Here is a 25,354-nt window from a genome sequence, read left to right on the forward strand (position 1 = left end):
AAAACACGACGATATTTTATTTCCACAGATGCTCAGTCGATGATGACGACACACTGAAGTTCCATCCTCGCGCTGACCCGCAGTCGCAGCGCTTTAGCCTGGAGGCCTTCCAGTATGTCAGCAAGCACCCTTACGTGTTTTTCCACTGCAAAGTCCAAATCTGCAATGCCACGGATCCTAACTCAAGATGCGCACAAGGCTGCATTGCGCGAAGGCGTCGAGGCGCAAAACCGCTTCCTGAAAGTGCTGATGATACCTATGCTCTGGCTCAGGGCCCTCTCACACTAGACCGAGAGAAGAGAGAGGCGGAGGCAGACGAAGCGGCTGACGCAGATCAGAGCATGCGCGTCGCTAACAAAGGTTAGATGCAAAGCGACGACATTGTTTTATTCACGTACAGTACAGCAGTTTTTCGAACGAATGTGGACGAAATCCAGAATAGCCTTGCTGTTCCAGTATTTCGCCTTCTAATTGGCTGAGAAAATGCGTGCCAGCTAACCAACCTATCGGATGCAACTTTTTCCTCCCGTTTTCTCGCGCTTTGCGCTGGCTACGTGTATTTGCTTCGATTTTTTTATTGGTTAATAGTTGTTTGCATACGTCGTCATTGGCCATTTTTAATTGATTGGTTTGGTTTTGGGTTTCGACTCTGACCCGCTATATAATCACAGCAAATGCCAAAAAATGAGCCAGTTAACCAATTGCAATCAGACTTTGAACATTGTATTTTGCGAATTCCCTTTAACTGGTTTGTGCATGGTGTGGTAGTTAATAAACTTATCGAAGAACTGAACAAAAAAAAAAACACAAAACTAAAGCAAACACAAACAGCAAGCCGACAGAAAGCTCTTATAAAAAATGAGACGAACAATAAAATGAAAATTGAAATTTAATTTCACAATTCAACTTCTATTTTGCAGGCATGAACCTTTCTGTCGTTGCTGCGTTGGCAGTGGTCATTGGAGCATGCGCAGTGGGAATGGGTTACATGGCGTGGCAGAAGAAAAAGGGAGCAGCCACACGCAAGTTCATACCGCTTTACGAAGACCTGCAGAACTGAAGACTTCATAACCATACTTGCATTGTTTTTCCATTTTTTTTTTTTGATAATGCATTCTGAAATACAAAATACCAAGTTGTTACTATAGGTTAGTCGTAGCGGTAACAGTACGTTTGAACTATTTCTTAAAATCGTTGAACATTTTTTTATTAAACGTTTTGTAAGCTGACAACAACAGAAGTGATTTATTATAACTGTGGCGTATATTTTTTAGTATAATCTTAAAAAATTTGTTACCCTGGCTTGGTTTAAAATAAAGGCTTTATTTTTTAAGCAACTGTCTCGTTGTTCACACTGTTCCTTTTTTGGACTTCTCTCAGGTCCACTCGATGAATTAATTATTTTAAACTATTTTCGTCTTGTAAAATTTTTGTATTGTGAATTCAACTCTTCGTAAATCACTCTTCTTGAAATTTGCTTATAACCTAAATCTTTTTTTTTTTCGTTTATTGAATTATTATAGCCTCCAGTGGTGTTTCTCTAAATTACTAAAGTTTTATTTGAAGGTTTCCATCGACTTAAGGTAATTTTGTACAAATAAATGTTATTGCTTCTGAAAACATTTGGCGAAGGCTCACGAATTCTTTAACAAAATAAAAAACTGCAGCTTTCTTATTTTAATTTCTAAAAAGTTTGCACAGCATTTGAATTCTATAATTCCCATTGCCTATCTTCTCTCATTTGTATGGTTGGTTTTTCAACTGGTTTAGTGGAGTTACTATCTTGCATAAAGGAGTAGTAATCATCTGGCATTTCTGTTGAGGCATTCAGGCAGTCTGAAAAGAGAAAAACGAAAGGTTATTTCAATACGAAAATCGTAAATCAATCCTTTGCTTTTCTTTAGTGTATTATCCACGTTGCATTATCAGTAATCCACGTCGAAGACGTTTTCCCAAAAACTTTGATTCACTGCATCCGTCTATTCATCCATCCATTCATTCATTCATTCATTCATTCATTCATTCATTCATTCATTCATTCATTCATTCATTCATTTATTCATTCTTTCTTTCCTCTTTTTGTTCATCTGATCGTTTACTCAATTGTCCATTCATTCATTCATTCATTCATTCATTTGTTGATTCATTCATCCATCCATCCATCCATCCATCCATCCATTCATTCATTCATTCATTCATTCATTCATTCATTCATTCATTCATTCATTCATTCTTCCTTCCTGCAATCCATCTATCGACCGTTTGTTTGTTTGTTCGTTCGTTCGTTTGGTTGTTTCTTTTCTTTTTTTTTTTTTTTTTTGTCTTTTTGCTCTTTCCTTCGCCATTGCTGGATATTTCGTGGTGACAACCTAAAATTTTCTTGAACTGTCTAACATTTACTTTCAATGTAGTTCCAGCCGGGGGGATCTAGGAATTGGGGAAAAATGGGAACTGGGAATTGGGCAAATTTCCACTAGAAAAATGGGATTTGGGCATTGTCTGGGCTGTTATACCCCCCTCCCCCCCCCCCCCCCTTCCTCCCTTTTAGGACCCTCATACTGATATTAACTACAAAGTAGGTGGAGCCAACCAGTCAGTACGAAAAGAATTTAAAGCAAAAAAATGAATTTTCTTCAAGTGATGCGATAAAAGCAATGGTACCTTGTTCATCTTCATCAAGAATTCTTTCAACACATAGCCAATCGAGAAGATTTTCCTTCTGATCACCAAAGTACCAATGTGTGATATCATCCTCGTGACTCTCCAACATGTGAATACACTTAAAAAAGAAATCGAAATAAATATCACTGAAAACATTTTATACGGTGTTGATTAGAAATCAACAACCGTACGTGGGGAGCGAAGATGCATCAGTGATTGATAGATTCAGATTAGGAGGTCTGGATACGAGCTCAGGCCGTCATCGTTGCGTTGGGTTTCTGACTTGGCCAATTAGAGACGCATTTCGATAACTTGCGTCTCCGTTTGACCAGGACTTGCATGCATTTTTGTTTACTTGCGATGACTTCAGATGATGAATTCATTTTTGGTCGAGGTCAAATTTGCACGCAAGTCAACGCAAGTTTTTCACCGTTGGTCCACTCAACGCAGATCAACGCAAGTCTTGCTGTTTACTTCATGTACTGAATTGCAGCGCACGCAGTAGCAATGAAGTGGGTTTTTTGACAACTTGCGCGCACTTGCGAGTAAATTTGTGAGTCCGTTTGGCCACACTCAACGCAAGTCGTTGCCGTTTGGCCAGGGCTTTACAGTACCTCACTCCTCCCATGCCAGGGAAAACTTTCAAAAACTAAAAGCCGGAAGGTTTAATAAAATGGATGGTGGGCTCTACTCGGGAGATCTATATTTGGTAGTAAGTGAAAAAAAAAAACGAAGCCAGAACGGTTGCTACCTGCAACCCACAAAAAGCTAACTTGGAAATGAAAATGAAAACAGACTAGGCACTAAAATGGAACGAATATGAAGAAACCGATGCGAGCTGTAACATGTTTCTCTGAATGGCTTACGCGGCACCCTTTATCTATCTCGTTCGTTACTCTTAAAGTGATTTCAACTTGGTGTTCGCCTTATCTTAAAGGCGTCGGCTACTTCCAAGATATGTAAGTTTACAAGTTTAAATACAAGAGCTTTGTTACCTTGAATTTTAGCCGTCCCATTTCGTAAGTGTAGTCTTCTACAACCTCATCTGGCAGCTCATAGTTCAGTTTCACTTTCGATTTTTCGGCTAAATCGTCGAGTACTTCACGAAGTTGACTCTTAGCTGAAAGACAGATGACCGGGAAGTTTGTAAACCTATTCTCTTCGTAGTTAGCCTGGATTTCAGACGTCTTCTTCTTGTCACGCGATTCCGCTTTTCCTGGGAGAACGCGAGAACAGAAGAAGACGAATGAAATTCATGCTACTTTGTAGAGAAAGTATCGGCGCGTGACGCGGGTCGCGGGTAAATTGTCGCTGGTAAATTAGGAGGGATAGGAGTGGAAAAGAATGTCCGAGTCATGATCGTTCGACAAGGAGTCTTCTTTCTAAAAAAAATTAAAAAAGCATTTCAAATTTTGGAATGATATCCAGTTGACTAAAGCAAAACGAGACGTCCCCGGGTGGGCTTGAACCACCAACCTTTCGGTTAACAGCCGAACGCGCTAACCGATTGCGCCACGGAGACAAACCTGATTAAAACTTATTTTTTGAGAGTAGTTTTTTTTAGTAATAACAAGTCGAAAGATGATCATATTTCATTCGTTTGATGAAACTTGGCTAGGAAATTTATTTTTCTCTCAGAGCTGCATCGCTGAAAGGGGCAGTCAGCTCTGGATAGTGTTTGGCTTTACCACAAGACGACACGGAACAGGTGTTATACTTCCAGCTAATGAGAGGAGTGGCATATTAAGTCTGTTATCAAAAAGAGTTTGTCAAGTTTGGCCTGTTGGTCTAGTGGCATGATTCTCGCTTAGGGTGCGAGAGGTCCCGGGTTCGACTCCCGGACAGGCCCAGAAAAGAAAGCTTTTTGGGCTCAGGAGCTGATGTCGGGTGGAATTAGACATATACAGTGGAGGTACAGCTACCTTAAAAATAGGGAGGCGTTATTGTCCTACAGTTCCCTCAAACCTGAACATCAACATGTTAATTCTTTTTACTGGTCTTTAAACATTTCGTTTGGAGCTATTGGTATTGATTTCGCTCGTTTTCGCGTTCCTGGTTTTTTTCGAAATTACAGTAACGTTATCCAGCGGATATATCGCTATGAGTGTTACGTACACTCGGTACTGCCATTAGTTTAGGACTTAAAAAACGTCTTCGATCCTTTGAACAACCAGGGCCCTGGAAAACATATAAAAATACTTTTTTCCCATATTCTTGATTAACATTTAAACCCACAAACCTCCTTTGATGTAGGGAAATTCAGGTCCAGGCCTTGCACGGTAAAGTTTCACTCTCTCGCACAAATTGTCCAGGACATCCAAAAGACGTAGTTCCCTTTTCAAAAAAACAAAATTAAAAAAAATTAAAATAAGAATTAGGAAGAGTGAAGTACAGAATTTGTTTTGTTTTTAACATAACTCAAGAACTACAAATTACAAAAGTTATATTTAACTGAATATCCATCTCACTAAATGAAAATCTGGTAATTATTAACTTTTTTAAAAACTTAGAATAAAATTCATTTAGTCTACCGAAAACAGCAGGCTGAATAGGATATTAATTCATTTATATAGCACATTTTCCATATGTATATGTTCAAATGCGCTGTACACATACTGTAATTTACTACACAAAGGCCAGACCACATTAACGTCCCCTGTTATAAGACTGAGGATACAGGAGATGGGACCTACGGTTTATCGTCCTTTTCCGAGAAGACTAGAATATCTAACCATTTGCAGATGTACAAAGGCAGCACATTCTCCTCAGTTATTTCAAGACCCTGCGTGTTAGTCCGGTCTGGGGTTCGAACCCACGACCTCCCGCACAGCAGTCCGGTGCTCTACCAAATGAGCTAAGTATGCGGCGGTTACAGCATGTTATTATCAAATGAGTGATATGATACAAAACTTACGATTTTTCGTAATGAATACTCTTGTCAGGATTCTCCAGATCTTCAAGTGAATATCCTCGCGGTACATCTTCTCTGCGATCTGTTTTCTTCATTTGTTCTAGAAACTCTGTTACCAGAAGGCGACACACTGAAAAGCAATACATTCATGCTTTAATTTTAAGCTGAATTTTTACATCGCGCGTTTCCTTGACCTAATGTACCTTAATTAAATTAATTATTTCAACTAGATTATCCATAATTAAAGCTGCTATATTTTATTTTTCCTGGTGAACTGTACGATCGACGCAACGCAAGCAAGAGCATAATTTTTTTTGGAAATCGCTTATCTGAATTTTTTAGAAAAGAAGTTCACAAAATACTTATTCTATGACAGCATAGTTGTAAAGGCTCCTTCCGGAAAGAGCGAAGCCGCTCTACGGTTTGGTACCCATGGAGCGCTTACAGTTTTTGTCTAAGATACAAATATACAAAATATTAAATTAAATAATCGACATTTTGACTTTTCGGTTTTTCTTCAGCAATAAGACGTTTACGCTTTCCAAGCTAAAACTATGCCTCAAAATAGAAAATAAAAAGAAAAACTATTATGATAAATTCAATTTAAATTGTTCACAAGGAAAATTTCAATATTAATCGATGAACTTATTTAGAAATTTTGGTCAAGTTAATTTCTATTCTATGCTATTTTAACGCTAGCGTAAAAATCATTAATTTTTTTCAAACTTACCCTGGCATTTTGTAGGTCTCAAGTTGGCAGTGTCGTGAAACTTGGTAATGTACGGATTTATCTTTTTTTCTTTCTCTGGATCAGGTTTAACTTTTATCCTCTCTTCGCCTGTTACCAGTGGCATAATTACTACCAAATAAAAACTAGAAAAACCTAATAATGTCGTTGTTAACTGCATGGTATAATATAAATTAAATATGAGTTCTGTAAGATAGCGAATTTTTCCTCTCTTTACTACCACTGTGAATCTCGTAAATTATTATAAAAATATAATGATGGTATTCCTTCTTTTTTTTCGATTTTCTCAGTAAAGCAATCGTAATATCTGTGATTCATCAATTGGCTGTTCAAGTCGAGGTTTCAGATTAACGCAACAGCTAAACAAACAGTAAATTATGCTTTGTAATATTCATGTGATAATGAGATGTTTAGTTTAGCTGACTCTATGTTAACAATTCTAAATAGAACGCATTTGAGTTCGACGCGGTTTCGGTAACTTTTTAATCACAAAAACACCTGTTAAACAAAACTTATCTATACCGAAAGGAAAATTGAAATAACTTGCAGAGAACTTCATTTCACGCTAAAATACTCTAATAGTTATTTTAAAAACTGCCTTTAACTTAGAAAGCGAAGTCGGAAAAATTAGATCAAATTTTAAATAGATCGGAAAGAGAAGAAATAACATTCAAAGAAATTGGACGGCACAGCTTCGGAGGGAAATAAAAAACTTTTTTTGTGCCGATTTAAGCTTAGTTCTGTGAATTAATCCTATCTTCGCATCCAGTATCAAAAGAAATACACAAAATGAACTGTTGAGATATTTTTTTCAACACCGTTCAGGGACGGTGCTCATTTCTTTTCTCGTGAGAGAGTCAGCTCTTTGTGTTTATTCAGCTGACGTATCGCTGCTAAGTGAAAAACACGTCATGTAACTCAAACGAACAATAGTTCGTGCTACGTTGACGCTTTTACGATGCGAGGAATTAAGTAATTATATAATAGGCTAATTTTGTTTTAACAAAAGTAGCTTATTTTTTGCTTTTTAGAAGCAAATTTATTCGAAGTGTTCTTAATACGAAAAGCTTGTTCGTCGTTTAACAAAGAGCGATCTGTTCCCTCGAAAATTAAACAAAGCGTACTGTGGCGAACTTGTGATTCACACACGTGTACAGTTGACAGCGTATCGTTGCATACATTAGCAATAATTACATTTGAGCAACGTTATTCAATGGCGCTATGCCACGAGAAATAACGAGCAATCAAATTTTCTTTTTTTAATATACAGTGTTGGTCTTAGTAGTGAATCACGTTTTAGACATAACGTTTAACAAGTACTAAAGTCGCACAGCCGGGAGTTAAAGTCGCGGTAGATTTCATCGTTGTTGAAGAAGTTAGTGAAGACTAAAGGTTTTTATCTTACAATGCGTGTACTGTCAAGATTTGGCATCGTTTTTATTCTGTTAATATTGTGGAACGTTTTATGCGCGGAAGTATTAGACGATGAGTTTGAAATCATGGACGGAATAAAAGTGAGAAAAGACTCGATTAAACCTGATGTGAACGATGTGAACAAGAAAGGTAAAAAGGACGGACAGCGAGAAACAGACTCGGAAGGAGATAATGATACTATTGATGACGATCAAGATGAAGACGATGATGAAAATGATGACGACGACGATGATGATGACGATATTAGTGATGATGATGACGATGGAGATTTAGAATCCACAAAGCATCTTCCAACAAAATGTCATGGTAAGTAAAAACTCTGATATTTTTTCCGTTTGGAAAGGGGGACGAGGGAATGCATGCAGCGTATCTTCGATCATAATTACCAAAGACGAACGTAACTCTAACAGTAATAGCCGTTATGTGGAATAAAACACAACAATTTGGCTGCTTAATTACAATTATTGTAATAACAATAAAATCATTGCTTCAATACATTTAAAAAAAGTGTACTGTGTAGCCAAGATAATTTACATATGATCTTTTGACACAAATACAACTTATGTTAACATTAATCTTTGGTTGTTTATTGGAGCTGCACATGAATTTTTACCTGCTACAAAACATTGACATTGACATTGACAAAACTTAATTTAAACACAGTTGAAGCATTAGTTAAAAATGATTGCCGAGTGGATACCCGTTGAGGAGTAAAAGCCATTGATTCCCTTTTTTCCCGTAGTTTAGATGGCAGTCCGTTCCAAAGCTTTTAAGAATAGCCCCGGATTAATCAAAACTGCGTTTAGGCTTTGCCAATAACTGAATAACATTGATTTTTACTGCAAAATAATATTCTAGTTTGCAGGCTCCTGGCAGCAGAAGTTGAAAACAAACTGGCGACTATTGCAAGGATAAGGAAACCACGGGAAAACAAAAGCCCGATTTATTACAAAGAGTAAGTCAATGTTTGTAAAGAAAGGTTTTGCAACTAATATTTTATTTAATCGCCCTTTCTTTGGCCTTTGTCGTATCCCCGGTAAACCTCGGAACATCAGCTTTAATTATATGTTGTTTATCAAGTTTACTCGGAATAATATCAGCCCTCGGTCTTTTCTGTACGTACGGACCTCGCTGCGCTCGGACTGTAGTGTCAAAATGCAAGACCTCGATCCGATATTCTCTCAATGCAGGCCTCGCGCTTTTTTAATAAGATGTATATATACAGATGATGTTTCTGTTTTTAAATAAAGATTGTTTTTATTTTTCAACTTAATTCCTGAGTGTCATGCGCTTTAACATGAGCCTCTGGCTCGGATTTAGAGAGCAACCTCATCCCGCGCATGACATTAATAAATTGATTGATTAATGAAATTGATTTAAGTGTTTCATTATTTCTTATTCCTTCTGCTTTTATAGGGAGATAGTTATACTGAGGGTGACAGAGAACCTGTGCGACGCCATGAAAAAATACAACATCAGATCAAAGATTCCTTTTAGATACAAGCGAGGAGGTACGTATAGTTTCCTGGGGGACTCCACGAGGGGACTCCGTACGCGTAGTTCCCTAAAGGACCCAGAATAAAATTCACGGGGATAAAATGTCGTCAAATTTGAAGTAATATATCAAACACGAGAGACAGTGTCCCATCGGGATATCCAAACAGCGAGAAGAGAGTTGAAAATACGACGCGCAGTGGAGTATTTTTGACGAAATCCAAGGTGTTTGGATAGCCGATGAAACACTGTCTCGAGTGTTTTATATATCTTCTCAATCGAAATAAAAAACTACGGAGTAAACGGAGAAATAAAATCGTAAAAGTCTATACTAATTTAAACCGGGTATTCAATCATCTTTCACAGTTATGATATTCTTTCTTTTAACTTGATTAATTACTAATGAGTTCGAGAAGGTTGATAAAATACTTTGTTGTTTTTTCATTGCAGCGAAAAGCCTTTATCGTAAACGTATTGAGGAAGCCACGAAAGATTCTCGCATTAAAAAGTGGGTTTTCATGACACCAGAGGAAGAAATTGACGATGGAACTGGTGAAATAAGACGACTCAAAAAACAGGTACAAAAAAAGACTACCAACAATCAATTCCCGTCTAGTTAAAGACGGAGGAAAGCAATGATTGATTATAGTGCAGTTTTCAATTGAGTGTCGTAAAACCAAAACCAATGTAATTACTCTGGCCAATCACAAAAGACACAAACCAACCAGTCAGCCAATCAAAACTCGACTTCGAACATTTCGTGCTTATGCGAGTAAGTAAGGTCATTTGCATAATGTGTATGAAATACTCGCATAAGCACGAAATGTTCGAAGTCGCTGTGGCAAAGGAAGATAAAAAGTGCAAGGTATTTTTATATTTCTATGCTTCCTAACATCTGTTTAGTAGGATTTAGTTGGAATTTAGATTGGTCTGGTCTGGACTCGTGAAATAAAGGCCGGCGAAGACACCATACTTTTGCATGTTTACAAAAAGCGATCTAACGGTTGCTGATATTTAAATTTTCACGGACCCGTAAATCAAAATGTATCAAAATTAACATGCGTTTCCAACCTTTGAAGGACCACTTAACTTAGAAATAATAATAATAATTTGGTGCGTTTGGTTGTTTTTGAACGGCGAGCTCGTCAACTTATTAAATTTCTCGTTCTGGCCAAGCTCAAAATTGGGCCTTTTGCAGCCTTCACTGTTGAGAGCTCTAAAAAATATATTTTAACGTATTTCCAAAAAATAAAGTCGTTGCATTTACTTACAACCTAAGATAGTTCACTGGGCAAAGTTTGAGGGAAAACCTTTTTCCGAACCCGAAATGCGATGGACCGCTTTAAGAGAAACTGCCACTTAATAGGGGTTCGACTGTACTTCTGATTTGCTGAGAAAGTGGCGCGAGATTTTTAAACCAATCACTAAGCGTAGTGATGCAAAACCAAAGCAAACGCAAATTACTTTCGACACTCAAAGTGAAAACCGCTCTAAGAGAGATGTCCTTACTATAGAGGTCACCATGATGACGTCACTTTTATGACTCCTCAGACGGTTGGAAGGGCTTAGTAGCTAAAAAGAGGCCCACACTCGTATTTTAACTGCATCTAAATTGATTAATATCCAGCGTACAACTCAACTTCTGAACCATGCACTGTGTACGAATCAGAGTTTGCAAACAAAATGATCTACAACAGAATGATGCATGTAAAAAAGTAATATAAGGTGCAATTCTGAAAACGTCTTAGGTGAATAAAACGTTGTTGTTTTTGTAAACGCAAGCAGAAAATCATCACCTGATCACTGGAGTGTCCAAAACAAAAAGGTAGATTGCAAAACAGACGTATCTTTTGGAAACCCGCTCGGTCTTCGAACGAGAGCGAGAGGTCTGGAGTCAATGTCAAAACTGTGAGTGAGACTGGCGGCCTCGCAAGCTCTGCGGGCGTGCGAGACACGCAAGACGATCGGCGCTTCGCTTCTGCGATAAGCGCTTTCTTCAACGACTGTAGAGAAAATAGGCTGTTTTGCAGTCTATTAAAAAAGGTTAAGCTTATTTGAATTTGCATCCTGGAGCCGAGATTTAGTGTCCATTGTCTGTATTAGAGAGGGTCCATATTATAGAAGTTTTTTTAAAAGAAAATAAAGAATTTTGTCGGCACATCGGAAGTTGTCCGTAATAAAGAGGTGTCCGTAAGGAGAGGTTCGACTGTATTTTTCTCTTCTTGACAAAGGAGTTGCCACGGTTACAGAATTTTACTTTTCTGACCTCTCTCAATGTTGACTCCTAAATAATGTTGCATAAAAATGTATTTAAAATTACTGACGTTCCATTTCGTTGACGTTTTAGTGTCATGACATGTTGGTTGAGACACAACAACTTCTCATTCATTGGTTCATGAAAGCGCAGTCACGTGACCTGACCAAGTGGCTTTGCGCTAAGAGAGTATTACTTGAAGACAATAAAGGTATCTGCGTATTTTTTCTTGCTACTTTCAATCAGTTAAAATAATGGTTTACTATCATCATCTCTATCCTCCGAATTTTTTCTGCTGTCACTTCTCAGCAAAACTTTTGTGTTCAAGAAAGGTTCATCACGCCTGTTTAAAGCCTTATCACTCTGGGTCGGGTTGTTCAAAGCACGATTAAGCTTTTAAAGGATTTACTAGCGTGAAGCTTGATTTAAGTTCTTTGACTTTTCAGTGCGGTTTTCTGTTTTGAAGCCGTTTTGTCTCCTACTGATCTTAATCTTCGCAAAACATAAGCAATAAAAAAACTTTTATAGAAGAGAAATTGAACCCTCGATCACCTTTTAATCCTGGGTTGGTGTTAATCGGCTTTCGACATTGTATGAACTACCATAGGATTGACGCGTGATAATTGACCAATAGAGGCGTATTACGTGACCTATTTTGACCGATCATTGAATTCAAAAATTATTGTTGAATTCTAACAACCAGTGATAATGGTCTAGTAAAGAATTGATTATCTTTATAACATCACTCTCTTTTTCTTTTACAGACTGTCTTAAAGTTGAGATGCCAAGAAAAAACTGGGTTCCATCATTAAGAGAAATGAAACAAAAGGAACAAGATAACGCCACAAGCAGTGTCTCTCACGAAGAACTTTAATTTAGTTAGAATAATGCAACAAGATAGAAACTTCTAGGAAAATATGAACATAAATACTGATTTGAAAAACAGCCTCTTTTTGGAAGGGGGAGTGGGGGGTCAACTAAAGGTCCGATTTATCAACAGACGAAACGACTTTGTCACACCTGAGTTTTGTACCGCGTGTTTTTAGCGTCATGCAAAAATCGAATACAACTTTCATTGAATATAATTATAACATCATCTCATCTGATGGTACGATTGCCATAGAGTCTTACAAATGTCCGAGGCAGAGAGGTGTGCGAGGCGTGCGAGGCGAGGCAGAAATCCCTACTCAAAAAAGGCTTACCGCAAGCTACCAAAGCTAACTGCAGGCTAACCGGAGTGCCATTTAGGCTAACCGAACTGCTATATAGGCTAACCGGAACGGATCACACGCCTTTCTGCCTCGCACTTTGTGACCACTCATGGTCAAAGGGTTACATGCAACTAGTCGTAGACTAGTTGCATGTAACAAAATCGGAGCAAATACTACTAAATGCAACTGAATATAGTCAAGTTGAATATACACTCTCCCCAGATTTCTTCCAGCGCGCGATTCAAAACATTTTAGAAGTTCAAATAGTAAACAACAAACAAAAAAAGAAAACATATTAACAAAACGTATAAAAAGCAAAATAAGTAAAATATAACAAACTTTTTGCCAAAAAAGGCTTTAAAAATACATAAAATCAAGCTAAAGTTCCTCTACAGCTTCTAAGTTTGTTAACAAATAATACAAGCGTCTTTGTTCCCGTAGTTCATCAAGGGTCCCCTGTTCAACGACGTGCCCGCGATACATAAGAACTATTTGGTCTGCGGCTTCAATTGTTTGTCGACGTCGTGTGAATATAAGACAAGTTCTGTTCCCGGTGAGGATGTGTGTGGCATCATTTACAGCCTGTGGACACAAAATGCTCACTTTACAAAGTATACTAAAGTAAACTGACTGACTGACTGACTGACTGACGGGCTGACGGACAGACGGCTAGCTGGCTGGCTGGCTGACTGACTGACTGACTGACTGACTGACTGACTGACTGACTGACTGACTGACTGACTGATTGACTCACTGACTCACTGACTCACTGACTCACTGACTCACTGACTCACTGACTCACTGACCGACTGTCTGACGGACGGACGGACGGACGGACGGACGGACAGACCTACCCACCCAGGGGGGGGGGAAGAAAGTCGGCACTTTTCTTTGAATACATAGCAGTGCCTGGAAACGGTGCGACGCTATGTCAATCAAGCTGTTGCTAAGAAAGACGTCAAACCAAAGTTTTGTTTTCTCAGAAAGATTTAAATATCAATGACTGCGTGCGTGTGAAATGAGAATAGTCGCGGTGTTTGCGTTTGATGTTTTACGCCGCTGAGATGATTTGTCACCTTATGTCTCACGTCACTGAGAATGTTTTGGCGGCGTGGAATAACAAGCGAAAAATTTGTCATGGTTGAAATTTAACAACCAAAAAATGGGAAATAATTTCAGAACCATTGGAGTTATTTTTAATTAGTAGAATTCACAAGCCTTACTTTTGCCAGACTGGTCACCGTTATTACTGTTTGTTGTTTTGATGTCTGGAAGACTTCAAAGAAGCAATCAAAATGCAAATAGCTATTGTGTTTTGTGCACGGTCAAGACCAAATCATGCGAACTAAACAATGAAATTTGTCAAGCTATTCACTACGCCCTTAGCAACCATTCGATAGCTACTGCGCAGTCTCGGTTGCCCGGCACCGCTATGATTACTTTTTGAGTCGTGTAACAAAGGAAGTTTCTCCCCCCCCCCCCCCCTGTACCCACCTGATCTTCCTCCTCCAGCTCATCAAGCACAATGATTGGGGGCCCGCGTATAATCGCTCGTGCTATAGCAATCCTCATTTTCTGACTCTCAGCAAGGTGAATTTGATCTTCATCGGGGACCGTATCATATCCCTAAAACATTCATAAATACACAGTTACTCTGAAATCGTGCATGTTAAGGCTTCAAAAAACCTACCTCGACTTAAAGCGTTGTAATACAAATGCACTTAGGAAATATTGAACAGAAACGGGTTCTTTTGTACTGTAGCAAGTGCCTCTCTACTCGTAGAGGAAGGGCTAGGGAGCTCGTAGTACGCTGAACGAAGTGAGTACAGGCGTTATAAAAATGGCTATGGACCTTTTTCTTTTGTGCCTGCACTCACCTTGCTCAGCGGATTTTCATAATGAAAGCTTCATGGGGAACCTCTGCGGAGAAAAGAGAGTGCTATTTTGTAAGTTTCTCACCTTTGGTAGATTCGTGATAAATTCATGTGCGAATGCCGAGTAAGCGGCGTCTTCAATCTCCCGCCTTGTCACCTCTCTGCTGTTGTCTCCATAAGCGATATTCTCAGCTATACTGCAATGTGGAAGAAACGAGCGATGGGACACCACTGCATGATGGGACCGAAGCCAAGAAAGATCCAGACTGCGTACGTCCACGCCATCTAAGAGCTGAAATGTGACGTTGTGTTATATGCGTTCAAGTGCTAGCATAGTTGAAAATGTCTCCTTACAATATATCAATACATTGTTGAGCAGACAGGTGACGAGAACAAGGAAAATCATCAACTAAGGGGATATCTAACAATTATTCCACGAGCGCGCGTTGAATATGAGGTGGAAGATAGACAACGAGGCGCAAAGCACCGAGTTAACCTTAACAATCCAACAAGCGCGAATGGAATTATTGTTTTCTTTAAAACGCCCAAAGAATTGCATTATTTGAGCTCCCCAGATGTTTTCGTTGACGCGTATCGGCTTCCATATTTGTGGTCAACGGTCGGAGCTCATATACCATTGCCTGTTAACCAATTAAAACGCAGGAATTGCAATATACCATTGCTAGTTTTTAATAATGTCTTGATGTACCACTATACTCTCAGATAAACGTAAATGACTTTTTTTAGCTGGGAACTGAAAGTGTTCACAGTAATGAGTGATTTTGTTCTATTATCAGTGCTATTTTGGGTCCGATCGTCAGAAAGTTCGAACGCATTACGACATTGCCGCTATGCCTTGAACCTATCAAAATCGATAGAAACTGACAGTGAATGATTAAGGTTTAAACCAAAATCCAGTGAACAATATATTTAAAACACGAGGTCTGGGCGTACCGGGGGTCTTCCACTCACACTCGTACATCAGGTACACCTGCTCGTACATGTAGTCGGCGAGGGCGAAATCGAAGCGAGTCAAATATCATAGTCAATATAAAGACCGAGAGCGAGAAATTCAATCTAAATGTTTAAGCAAACCTCAGTGGCTGCTCTATTAATCATAGAATATCGATTAAGGTCGACGGCCTTCTACTGCTCGCTTGTAGTAGCTGTGTAGCTAATCAAATTGCAAGATTGCCATCAGTCAAGTTTGTCAATAGTCGGCCACTGTATGTGTTATGCTAATTACTCTTTGAGCAACTTTACTAACTGTTCAGCGAATAAAAATGGAAGGACTAAAATAAAATAAAATAAAATAAAACTAGATTTCTTACCAAAGTACCCTTGACAGGATCAAAGAAACGTTCCAACAGCAGTTCAAATGGATTGATTTTCTCATTGTCCAACGGTACAATAGCCAGTGTTTGTCTACCGCTGACTTTAACGTTTAGCTGGCTCAGTAAAGAAGCACCATTATTGAGAGGGTCTGGCAGCTCCACATGTTTAAATTTCAAGCTACCTTCGACCTTGTCCTTTCAGAAATAAATCAAAAACAAGTAACTTTTAATTCATGTCCTATTAGAGTAGTGTAAGGCAAAGTCTCCGCCAAGCTAAGTGGCCTTTACCGCCGGAGCTTATCCCGGTTTCAGTAGCACTTAGTGAGTAGGAATATTTCTAATCCCCCTTGGATGAGATGCTAGTCCATCGCAGAGTTACCAATTCGCCGGCACCCGTTTACACACCTTGGTGTAGTGAGGCACTGTGAAAGTAAAGTGTCTTGCCCAAGAACACAACCACGATGAACCCGGCCACGGCTTGAGCCTGGACCGCTCAATCCAGAGTCAAGCGCGCTAACCATTAGGCCACCGCGCCTCCCTTTAGCGTAGTTTACCTATGAGTCATTTGGTTCAGTAAATTACTTTTTCGTTTTCACGTCAAACTGCTGCATGGCACAGACGGCTTTAAAACAAGCTAGATATGATATAAGTTGCCTAGAGATTGCCCCAAACCTTAATTTACATTCCTATAAAGCAATAGAGACAATCCCAATTGTCTTATTTGCTGGAAGACCTGAGCTCGAGATTGAAGGAGATTAACGCCTACCAATTTATCGCCCACGTGATCCTGAACGTTTGTTGCCTCGTCCTCAAACAATCTGTTCACTGATTCTTCCGCGTCTTCATGCGCGTGCGGAGGAGCTCGTGAGCTGGCCGTAGCGTAAGAACCGAACAACACCGTCATTAACACTCTGAAAACAGGAAATGAATTTTACAAGTTAGTCTTCAAAATAAATAAAACGGGATACGTTAACAACCACTGAAACTCTACTGCAAATAGGAGTCGACGGGAATCAAAATCAAATTATAGCTGACATCATTTGAAGCGGGATAATGCTTGGGTCATAATTCGAATCTCTCCTATAAGAGCAGTTTTCACTTGATTGTCGAAAGTAATTCACGTTTGCCTTGGTTTTGCAATTACTACACCTAATGATTGGTTTAAAAAACTCGCGCCACTTTTTCAGCCAATCAAAAGTTAAACCAAAACCAATCTTGACTCGCTCAAACACGTTGTCTCGCGCTTCGTGCCAGCTGCAAGTATTGCTTTGAGTTTTGATTGGTTCACTGGTTTGTTTGTTGTCCTTTGTGATTGGTTAGAGTGATAACTTTGGTTTTGGTTTTACGACACTCAATCGAAACCCGCTCTAATACAGTAAAAACTCGCGTATAAGAACCTAGGTTTTTTCAAGTTAGCCTAAACAGGTTCTTATATAAATGGTATTTAGGGTAAAATTAGGCTAACTAGGTTCTTAATTAGGTTCTTAACTTTTGTTCAAGAAAAAAAGTAGAATTGTTAAATGATCTGGTCTTTAATGTCCAATAACAGTATTCTTGGAGGCTTCGGTAAGCAAAATACTATACTATTTTAATCTGATTCTGTTAAAATCAAACCTATACTGTAACCTTCACTGTATATTTTTGCGAAGATTTTTTAATTCTATATTTTTGAGAAGATAATTTTTTTCTTTTTGAAAATAAGAACCTGTTTTAGAATTTTAGCCTAAAATGGTTCTTATGTGAAGGGTGCTTAAAAATGAAATTTTAGCCTAACAGGTTATTTAATTACCCTAAGACTTCAATGGCAGCCATATCTCCTATGCTGATAAGGTAGCAGCCGAACCTCAGTGCGCCTGCGTAAATGAAGAACACCATAGCCTGTCCAAGAGCAAAGGCTAAACCACTGGCGAGGATTTTCTTCAGGGCATGTCTGTGAGAGAAGCACAACAAATGTAAGATTCATTAATTTTAAGATCTATTAAAACAGAGCTCGATTGCTTTCACCACCTTGTGAACCAACCGACCCACTGACTTTTGAGAAGGAGAACTAGCGGCTCTACACAGACAAGGTTTCGCCAGATAGATCTTGTAAATTTATAATAGAACAAAAAGGAACTATTACTTGTATTTTTCGAAGATGGCATCCTTGTACTTCTTTGCGAACTTATTTTCCACTCCTAGAGCTGAAATTGTTTCCATTTTCTTGAAGCTGGTTTTCATTAGCTGCAATTAATGAAATAAATTTCATAAATAAATCGATAGCATCATAGGTGGCGTGTATAGTCTATCAAGATATTATCGCTTGTCTTCTATTCTTATCTTTTATCTTAATAAAGGGATCTGTTTTCTGGGCATCCTGTCTTGTTTAAGCAAATGGTAACACAAAACATAAATGTGTTTTAACACTTTGTTACCGACAAAGAAAAGCATTTCATCATGGATCTCAAAACTGAGTAGTGATTCCAATAACTGCTACGATGGTTGACGCTAGGGCTACGTGAAGACAGTGTGGCGTAGAGGATAAGGCGCTGGTTTTGTAATCTGGAGCTGGAGGTCCCGGGTTCAAGCCCTCGACCCTGCAACTCGCAGCCCTCACTAGCAGGATTCGTTCTCATTCGACCACCCTTTACCACCTTTGTATATACATGTATCCAACTGGTCTGCCTTGATCCTGCCAGTTGGGATTTTTAACCATATTAATTTCATTTATTTTCATGTCATTTTCATTCGTTTCCTATGTTTCAGTAACATGCCTGTAAACTGTCTCGAAGTAAGTACGTGACCATTTTAAACAAACATTTACATTTTTTTACAATTAACAATGTAACAAGAAACACGTACTGCTTCAACTCCTTCTGGTTCAACAGTAGCATCCGCTTCATTTTGCTGGATACGATTGGCCAGGCCGATGATTGGCAGTCCAGCTAGCACCACCAGGGTCATCTTCCACCCATTGTATAAAGCCATGCCTAGAGTGGATACAGATGAAATGGTCTCCTGGACTTTGGTGCCAAGATATTTGCCTATGGACTGAATGTGAAGGGAAATCAGTTGTAACTTAGATTCCCCCACTATTCTTCAATGGTACAACAACAGTTGAACTTTCTTGTCTTTGTTCATTGTTTGTGCGTTTACGAGTTTAAAATCGTCAAACATGTGAAGTGTATTTTCGAGATTATTTAATGTAGTGCCGAAAATAAGTACAAACGAAAAATGAATAATGGGAAAGTTAAAAATATTGTTCTTAAAGCTTTTAAACACAGGTACGCGCACGGCACATCTAAATTAAATTAATTTAGCCAAAATATTAGGATTTCGTTTTCAGTTTGCAACCATATAGTGTGGCTAACAACAAATTTAACACAAAGCCTTAGAAATGAAGGGTGATATGTGAATCTCAAGAAACTCACGTTTTGCAAAGCCGCTTCTACATCTTTTTCAACTTGGCTCATGAGTTGATCCGCCTGTTTCTGTGGATCTGGCAATACCTTAAGAAAATAACAAGGTACACGCTAAGTTAAAGAAAAAAAGCTCTTATGGCTTTAAATTCCCAGTATAGAGTTTATCCATCTGTATTCGTCTAGGAACGAATAACGGTTCCTTTCAGAATCCTGTAGTAGAAAAATTGTAACCTCGTTCCCAGAGTTCTTTCCCTTGAAAACGAAATTGGACTTCGCTCCGCGTTAAAATAGGATTCTAGGAAACCTGACGTACTCTTTAAAGCATTCTCTTATTCATAACAAGAATAATTGGGAGGTTCTTTAGTTAACCAGGATTTCTAAGGCAAGGAAGTACCGTCCAACTGTTAAATCACTCAGGGGAAATATGAAATATGAATAGCCCTGTACACAGAATGGTACAGTCATACTAACACTAAAATGTCAAAAGCGCTTTGCAGCGTCGATTTGCATAGATCTGCTCTTACCAAAAGATCTGGGTTTGGCATATTTGGAGGAAGCCCCATTTCCTGGATCTGCTGGGCTCCCATTTCATCAACTGCTCCAGCATATGGAGACACAATGGTATCACCACTGTACTGTGTTGGCATTGCAGTAGAACCAGGCAATAATCGTCCTTGTGGTACCATACCAGAATTAACTTGGGAGCCAGGAAAACCTCCTCCTCCAAGGGCAGTTGTGCCAAGCGCTGTAGACACTGGCACCATTCCTCCGGCTGATGCCATATCTGTTGGTATTGCTGGGACCTGTGATAAAACTGGTGGTACCATGCCAGGATTAACTTGTAAGCCAGGAATCGTCGCCCCATAACCTCCTTCTCCAAGACCAGGTGTTCCAGGGACGTTGAGCGCTGAGGAAGGAGGTGCCATTCCTTCAACTGAAGACAAACTTGTTGGCATTCCTGGGACTTGTGATAAGCTTGGTGCTTGTCCTGCATTGACTTGTGGAAGTGTGGTTGGAAGTCCTGTTCCCATACCAGGAATCTGGGGTATACTGCCTCCACCTCCCCCAAATGATGAATCCTGAGCACCAATTGGTAACCGACCATGGCCCAGTCCAACCCCAGTTATTCCTGATTGACTAGGTTGTGATGGAAGATTAGGAAGTCCTTGTCCGAGTCCCAGACCTTGTGGGCTAGGGCCTGAGGGAATGTTACCGGGTATTTGTGGTAGACCAGGATCTGACGATATCCCTGAAGGTAGACCAGGAAGAGATACCCCTGGGATTCCTGGACTAGGGACTAAAGTAGAAGGTAATCCTAGAGTTGAAGGACCCATAGCAGATGGGCCTCCTGAGGCAGCAAATCCTGGCAACGGAAGCTGCCCAGTTCCTATCCCTGCTATGCCCGATGGGATTGAACTTGTTGTAAGCCCAGGAAGACCTTGCGCAGTTCCTAAGCTCGACGATAATTCTTGTGGTGTTAGCCCCGGTGTAGGTATCCCTGTAGGAAAGCCGCCTGAAGGTAAGCCTGGCGTTTGAAGGCCAGGGGAAATTCCTCCCAGTCCTGATAACCCACTGGAAGCCATTCCTGGCAAGCCTTGGGCAGATGGAATTCCAGATGGCAGACCCGGTGTTGTACTCCCAATGCCTGGTAGACCGGAAACTGGCATCTGTCCGGATGGTAGCCCTGCCATTCCTGTTGGAACCCCACCTATGGATGGAAACTGTGCTGTGGGCACACCAGGAACTGCAGGAAAGCCCATTCCTGTTGGGTGGGGTAAGCCGGGGAACTGTCCGCCGGCGCCAGGAAATGAGGTGGATGCACCGCCCATTCCAGGAATTTGAGGTACTGAGTTCTAAGGGAAGCCCATTATAATGTGTTAGTTTAAAAGCTTAAAAGGTCTTTTCAAAGTGAGGAAAACTCAAGAAGATTTCGTCGCGATGGTTGACACTTACCTTGTTTATTGCGGTATCAAAGGCCATTTTCTGCATTCTTGTCCTCAACCTCTCGGTTGCGAAACTGAGCATAAATTTCTGAAAGTTATGGAAACGAGCAGTAATACATAACATTGCATATCAACTTTGTTTTCTAAAATCATCTTTCGCATTTAAAAACAAGACATAACTTTAACGAGCTCGTGGTTTACTTAATTTTTTTAAGCGATTAAGTATAAAAGCCAAGTACACTGTAGTAGTCTTCTTTGTTTAAGAGTATGGTGACCAAAAAGTCGGCGTACAGTCACAAAACACATGTTGACTGCAACGCGCGTCTGTGACCTGTAAGATGGCTGATCGGCACTTAAAGAAATCTATTGTATGATGAAGTAATGCTTACCTCAATCGTGCCACCAAATCCAACTACGACTCCTAACACGACAAACATGCTTGACCAGAAAGGCCCTTCACGAGCTACTCTTAGCGGATCGTTCATAAACTATAAAGATAAACAGATCGTACTATAATAACTATCTTTATAAGGAAGTAATGACGCAGAACCTTACTCAAATCTAATCATTTTTAAGCGACAATTGAATTTTGTGAAAGACTGCAAAACCTCGCGAAAAAAAATTGCGAGGATTACTTCCAAAAAAATTTTCGCGACATCATTGTGCCATGATGAGTCTTCATGCACACTTGTGTTTTTGTAACCAGAAAACATTTCGTTTCGCTCTTTACTGAGATCAGGCTCACTTAAATTAATAAATAAACAACCCTTTTGAGACTAAATGTTTTCATTTAATTTTTGGGCAACAAGTAGGCAAGAGCTATTAAAAAACTACCTAATCGTGAAGTGCTACGCTGCACCAAAGTCAAGAAGACCAAATAATGATAAAAGTTATTACCTTTTGTATTTCTCCAAAAAGAAAGGAGAGGCCTGGGGCGACCATTCCTGTGATAGCAGCTCCCAGGGCCCCCGCTAACAACAGTGGTAGGTCTTGGAGCTGCATCCATATCACTTTGTACGCGGACTTTCCTTCATTTAACTGGAATTAATAAGATGTTTTAAGTATATAGAACATAGAATTCGTTTTAAAATACCATGTTTATCAGTTAAGTATGAAACGAGGGAAGTTTCGCGCCCACGTTTTACCGTTAAAACTCTGCAAGGGCGACAGAGATAGTTTCCATAGGAAACATCTCGTGCTATTTGACGTCAGCAGTCTGTCGCACTTTTCATTGATTCAACTTTCGCGTCAACGGGACTACTAACGTCAAAAGCACGAGATGTTTCCTATGGAAAGAAGCTCTGTCGCCGCTGACAACAGCAGAGTTTTAACGGTAAAACTTGGGCACGAAACTTTCCTCGTTGCAAACTCATCTGATAAGCGTAGTAAAGAAAAGTTTTAACTGTTTAATATCACATATTTCACAGCAAATTTCACAGTAAAAAAAATAATAAGCCCCAGTCGGGGAATGGTCAATAAAGTATATTTTTACTTATTTATTTTAAGAAACTACGCATACTGCCTACACCATGTCTCTATCCTTTACTAAACTGTGTTCCTGTTCAGTCAATCCCACTTTTCCATAAGTACCACAGGATTTTCTGTTAGGTATATTCCGTAAGAAAACCGCCCACATGAGCAGGCCTTAACCTGGTCATATGGGTCGTTTGTCGTGTCAGATGTGAGAGGATCATGTTAATTGATCTATAAAGCAACTATATACTTCACCTTGTCTTGGAGCATTTGACGGGCCTTTGATATGAAGCCTTTTACTTGCTCCTTGGCCTCTTCCTGGGTCTGATTTAAACTAGACTCCAGTTCTTCGATGCCGTCTTTGACCGGCGGCAACTCTGGTGGGACAGGAACTGAAATAACGCAGTTGGGTTCAGTATCAGGTTTATTTTTGGTTTATTTAAAAATAAAAAAACTGCAGCAACCTTTATTAACAGTTCTCTTACTAGTTTTCAGTAACCTTTCTTGGTGGACGGACTGAGACTCAAAATACTGAAACAAAAACGAAACAAAGAATTGTTTTTATTTCTTTTTATTTTTAGGTTACTGTATGTAAGTTTTGTTCTCGCTTGTATTGTAAGTTTGGTAATTTTGTAATACCTACCTTTTTTCCTTTATAACTTCCGCTTTGCTACCGTTTTTTTTGTTTACTGTAGGTTTTGTTCTCTCTTGCATTGTAAGTTTTGTAAATGTTGTCATGTAACTTTTTTGTGAGCAATTAAAAAAGAAGAATTGAAAACCTTTGCTTTCACTACCCAGGCGGTACCCTCCATTATTCTACCTGATACAATGGCGCGAGGGTCGATTGAAGAAGCATGGAAAGTGAGAACCAGTTGGAAGGCTCCTTCCAGTTGATCTTTATTAGCGCCTATTGAAATATGCCACTTTGGGTACGCATTGGCAGAAAAAAACGCAAAAGATATAAAAACCAGTTCAACTTACCTGTAGCGTAGCCAGGTATCTGAATGCCCCTCCTGAAAGCATAAGTTCTTCGGGACCCCCTTGCTCAATTATTTCACCATTGTGGAGAACAATAATGACGTCAGCAATACGAGCAACGGACACGTGACTTGTTGAAATGACCGTTGTTCGACCACGGCGTGCCTGAAACGTTGCATAGTTGAAATACAGCGAGAGTTAAAAACTGTTTTGCACTAATATTTATTAAAAGCTTGCGATTATCACCTTTAAAAAGGGAAACACCTTCTTGTACGTTTAAACAAGGTTTGTGAGTATTTTAATTCTAATTAGCAGTTACACCGTACGGTCTTTTGCTATTTCCACCAGCGAGAAGCAAAACAGCGAGCGGGGGAAAAATGGCTGCACAAACTGGACGAGCTGCATGTCATCCCAGTTTTCGCACGACTATATCCCGTGTTCGTCTTCTTCGTTTCTCGCAAGTACCTTGTCTAGGTAATTTGTAAGAGCATTGAAAGCAGAGCTATCCATGATTGACAAGTCCTCCTCCCACAGCAATATCCGGGGCTTTCTGATCATTGCCCGCGCCAGTGCCAGCAAATGCTTCTGATAGGATGTCAGTGGTGATCCGTCGTCATACAGCACGGTAGCGTATCCCTAGAGTGTGGAAAAGAAAAATGGATTTGAGCTTGAAATCTGAATTTATTTCCTTTTCAATGAAAGTTGTAAACAAATAGCCACAAGATATGTGGTTTGCACGAAAGTTCAATTAAGAAGCTATTGAAATCTTTAGCTCAATAGGCAGTAACAGCCAGTAGAGGTACGATTTAGCCACAAAATGACTTTTTCCACTGGTTTATTTTCGTTAAAAAAAAATGAATCATCTGACTTTTAAACATTCATGTTCCTTGGCCATTTCAATTTTACAAGAAAAAAATACAAACTTCGGAAACATGGACTACTCATGGTTTGAAAAAGAATCTAAAATTTACTTGCCGGTTTCGCATATAAGTAAATTTTAGATTCTCCTTTTCTTCAAACCATGCGTAGTCCATGTGTTATGTTTATTACCGCTGTTTGTATTTTATTTCATCTGACTTACTTTTGGTAGCGCCGTGATGAATTCATGCGCCCCAGCAGCCTTTGCGGCACGCACTATATCTTTCAAAGAAGCTTCATCTTTTCCGTATGCAATGTTATCTGCTATTGACGTGTTAAAAAAGTCAGGTTTCTTGTGAACAATTCCAACTTGCCGACGAAACCAGCGCCGGTCAAGAAACCGTACGTCTTGTCCGTCGAGTCGCACCTTTGTATTAAAAAGGAAAACAAAAAATAAATAATAAAGTTGCAATTAATAGGAAAAAAGGAAGCCTGATTTAATAGTTAAGGAATATAATGTCATTGTCAATATTTCGAAAGCCATTGCCTTTCTTCCTTGCAAGACCTTTACAAATAATGACAATTTAAGTTAGAAGTACCAATAAAAGAAAGAGTTTGCAAAGGATGCACAAAGCCACCACATATGAAGAAGTAGAAAGGGAGAAAAGACGAGAACATTTTTGAAATTCAGTATGATAGGCACGCAGTGCGTGCAAAGAAGCTGTTGGGTATTGTAGGCCGCAATGCGTGCAGAAGACTGCTGATGCTACACTATAATTT

The 25,354-nt window shown here is 39.4% G+C and overlaps 4 protein-coding genes and 2 non-coding genes across 9 annotated transcripts in view; 3 read left to right on the forward strand and 3 right to left on the reverse strand.

Moving 5' to 3' along the window:
• LOC144660588 (ZP domain-containing protein-like) overlaps positions 1-1,333 on the forward strand; it is a 40,940-nt gene extending 39,607 nt beyond the window's left edge. For all 4 annotated transcript variants that reach the window (XM_078521245.1, XM_078521244.1, XM_078521246.1 and 1 more), the window contains 2 exons: positions 29-360; positions 921-1,333. In XM_078521245.1, coding sequence (XP_078377371.1) covers positions 29-360; positions 921-1,060 — 472 coding nt within the window. In that variant the 3' untranslated portion in view covers positions 1,061-1,333. The remainder of the gene's footprint in view (positions 1-28; positions 361-920) is intronic.
• LOC144660638 (protein canopy 4-like) lies at positions 1,298-6,581 on the reverse strand. The gene is made up of 6 exons (XM_078521318.1): positions 6,303-6,581; positions 5,576-5,702; positions 4,901-4,995; positions 3,657-3,781; positions 2,662-2,779; positions 1,298-1,836 (listed from the first exon to the last, which is right to left on the reverse strand). Exons 1-6 carry the CDS (start codon positions 6,478-6,480, stop codon positions 1,712-1,714), a joined length of 768 nt encoding a protein of 255 aa, XP_078377444.1. The 5' UTR covers positions 6,481-6,581; the 3' UTR covers positions 1,298-1,711.
• Trnan-guu (transfer RNA asparagine (anticodon GUU)) lies at positions 4,110-4,183 on the reverse strand. The gene has a single exon. It is a non-coding gene; the product is annotated as a tRNA-Asn (tRNA).
• Positions 4,439-4,510, forward strand: Trnap-agg (transfer RNA proline (anticodon AGG)). The gene has a single exon. It is a non-coding gene; the product is annotated as a tRNA-Pro (tRNA).
• Positions 6,582-7,600: 1,019 nt separating the features above from the next.
• LOC144660635 (protein canopy 4-like) lies at positions 7,601-12,475 on the forward strand. Its single transcript, XM_078521314.1, has 6 exons — positions 7,601-8,060; positions 8,613-8,709; positions 9,171-9,265; positions 9,699-9,826; positions 11,596-11,713; positions 12,267-12,475. The coding sequence occupies exons 1-6, from the start codon at positions 7,727-7,729 to the stop codon at positions 12,374-12,376; spliced, it is 882 nt and encodes a 293-aa protein (XP_078377440.1). The 5' UTR covers positions 7,601-7,726; the 3' UTR covers positions 12,377-12,475.
• Positions 12,476-12,621: 146 nt separating this feature from the next.
• Positions 12,622-25,354, reverse strand: part of LOC144660577 (ATP-dependent translocase ABCB1-like) — a 19,803-nt gene continuing 7,070 nt past the window's right edge. Inside the window, exons 9-26 of the mRNA XM_078521229.1 lie at positions 24,798-25,001; positions 24,182-24,352; positions 23,720-23,881; positions 23,224-23,269; positions 22,994-23,130; positions 22,163-22,303; positions 21,655-21,753; positions 21,276-21,353; positions 19,847-21,175; positions 19,332-19,409; positions 18,763-18,951; positions 18,044-18,144; positions 17,711-17,851; positions 16,688-16,832; positions 15,919-16,116; positions 14,673-14,879; positions 14,208-14,339; positions 12,622-13,295 (exon numbers count right to left, since the gene is read on the reverse strand). Of these exons, the coding sequence (XP_078377355.1) occupies positions 13,092-13,295; positions 14,208-14,339; positions 14,673-14,879; positions 15,919-16,116; positions 16,688-16,832; positions 17,711-17,851; positions 18,044-18,144; positions 18,763-18,951; positions 19,332-19,409; positions 19,847-21,175; positions 21,276-21,353; positions 21,655-21,753; positions 22,163-22,303; positions 22,994-23,130; positions 23,224-23,269; positions 23,720-23,881; positions 24,182-24,352; positions 24,798-25,001 (3,762 nt within the window). The 3' untranslated portion in view covers positions 12,622-13,091. The remainder of the gene's footprint in view (positions 13,296-14,207; positions 14,340-14,672; positions 14,880-15,918; positions 16,117-16,687; positions 16,833-17,710; positions 17,852-18,043; positions 18,145-18,762; positions 18,952-19,331; positions 19,410-19,846; positions 21,176-21,275; positions 21,354-21,654; positions 21,754-22,162; positions 22,304-22,993; positions 23,131-23,223; positions 23,270-23,719; positions 23,882-24,181; positions 24,353-24,797; positions 25,002-25,354) is intronic.

Source organism: Oculina patagonica, chromosome 7, assembly GCF_052425735.1.
Source record: "Oculina patagonica isolate OP01 chromosome 7, crgOcupat, whole genome shotgun sequence".
Taxonomy (NCBI): Eukaryota; Metazoa; Cnidaria; class Anthozoa; order Scleractinia; family Oculinidae; genus Oculina; species Oculina patagonica.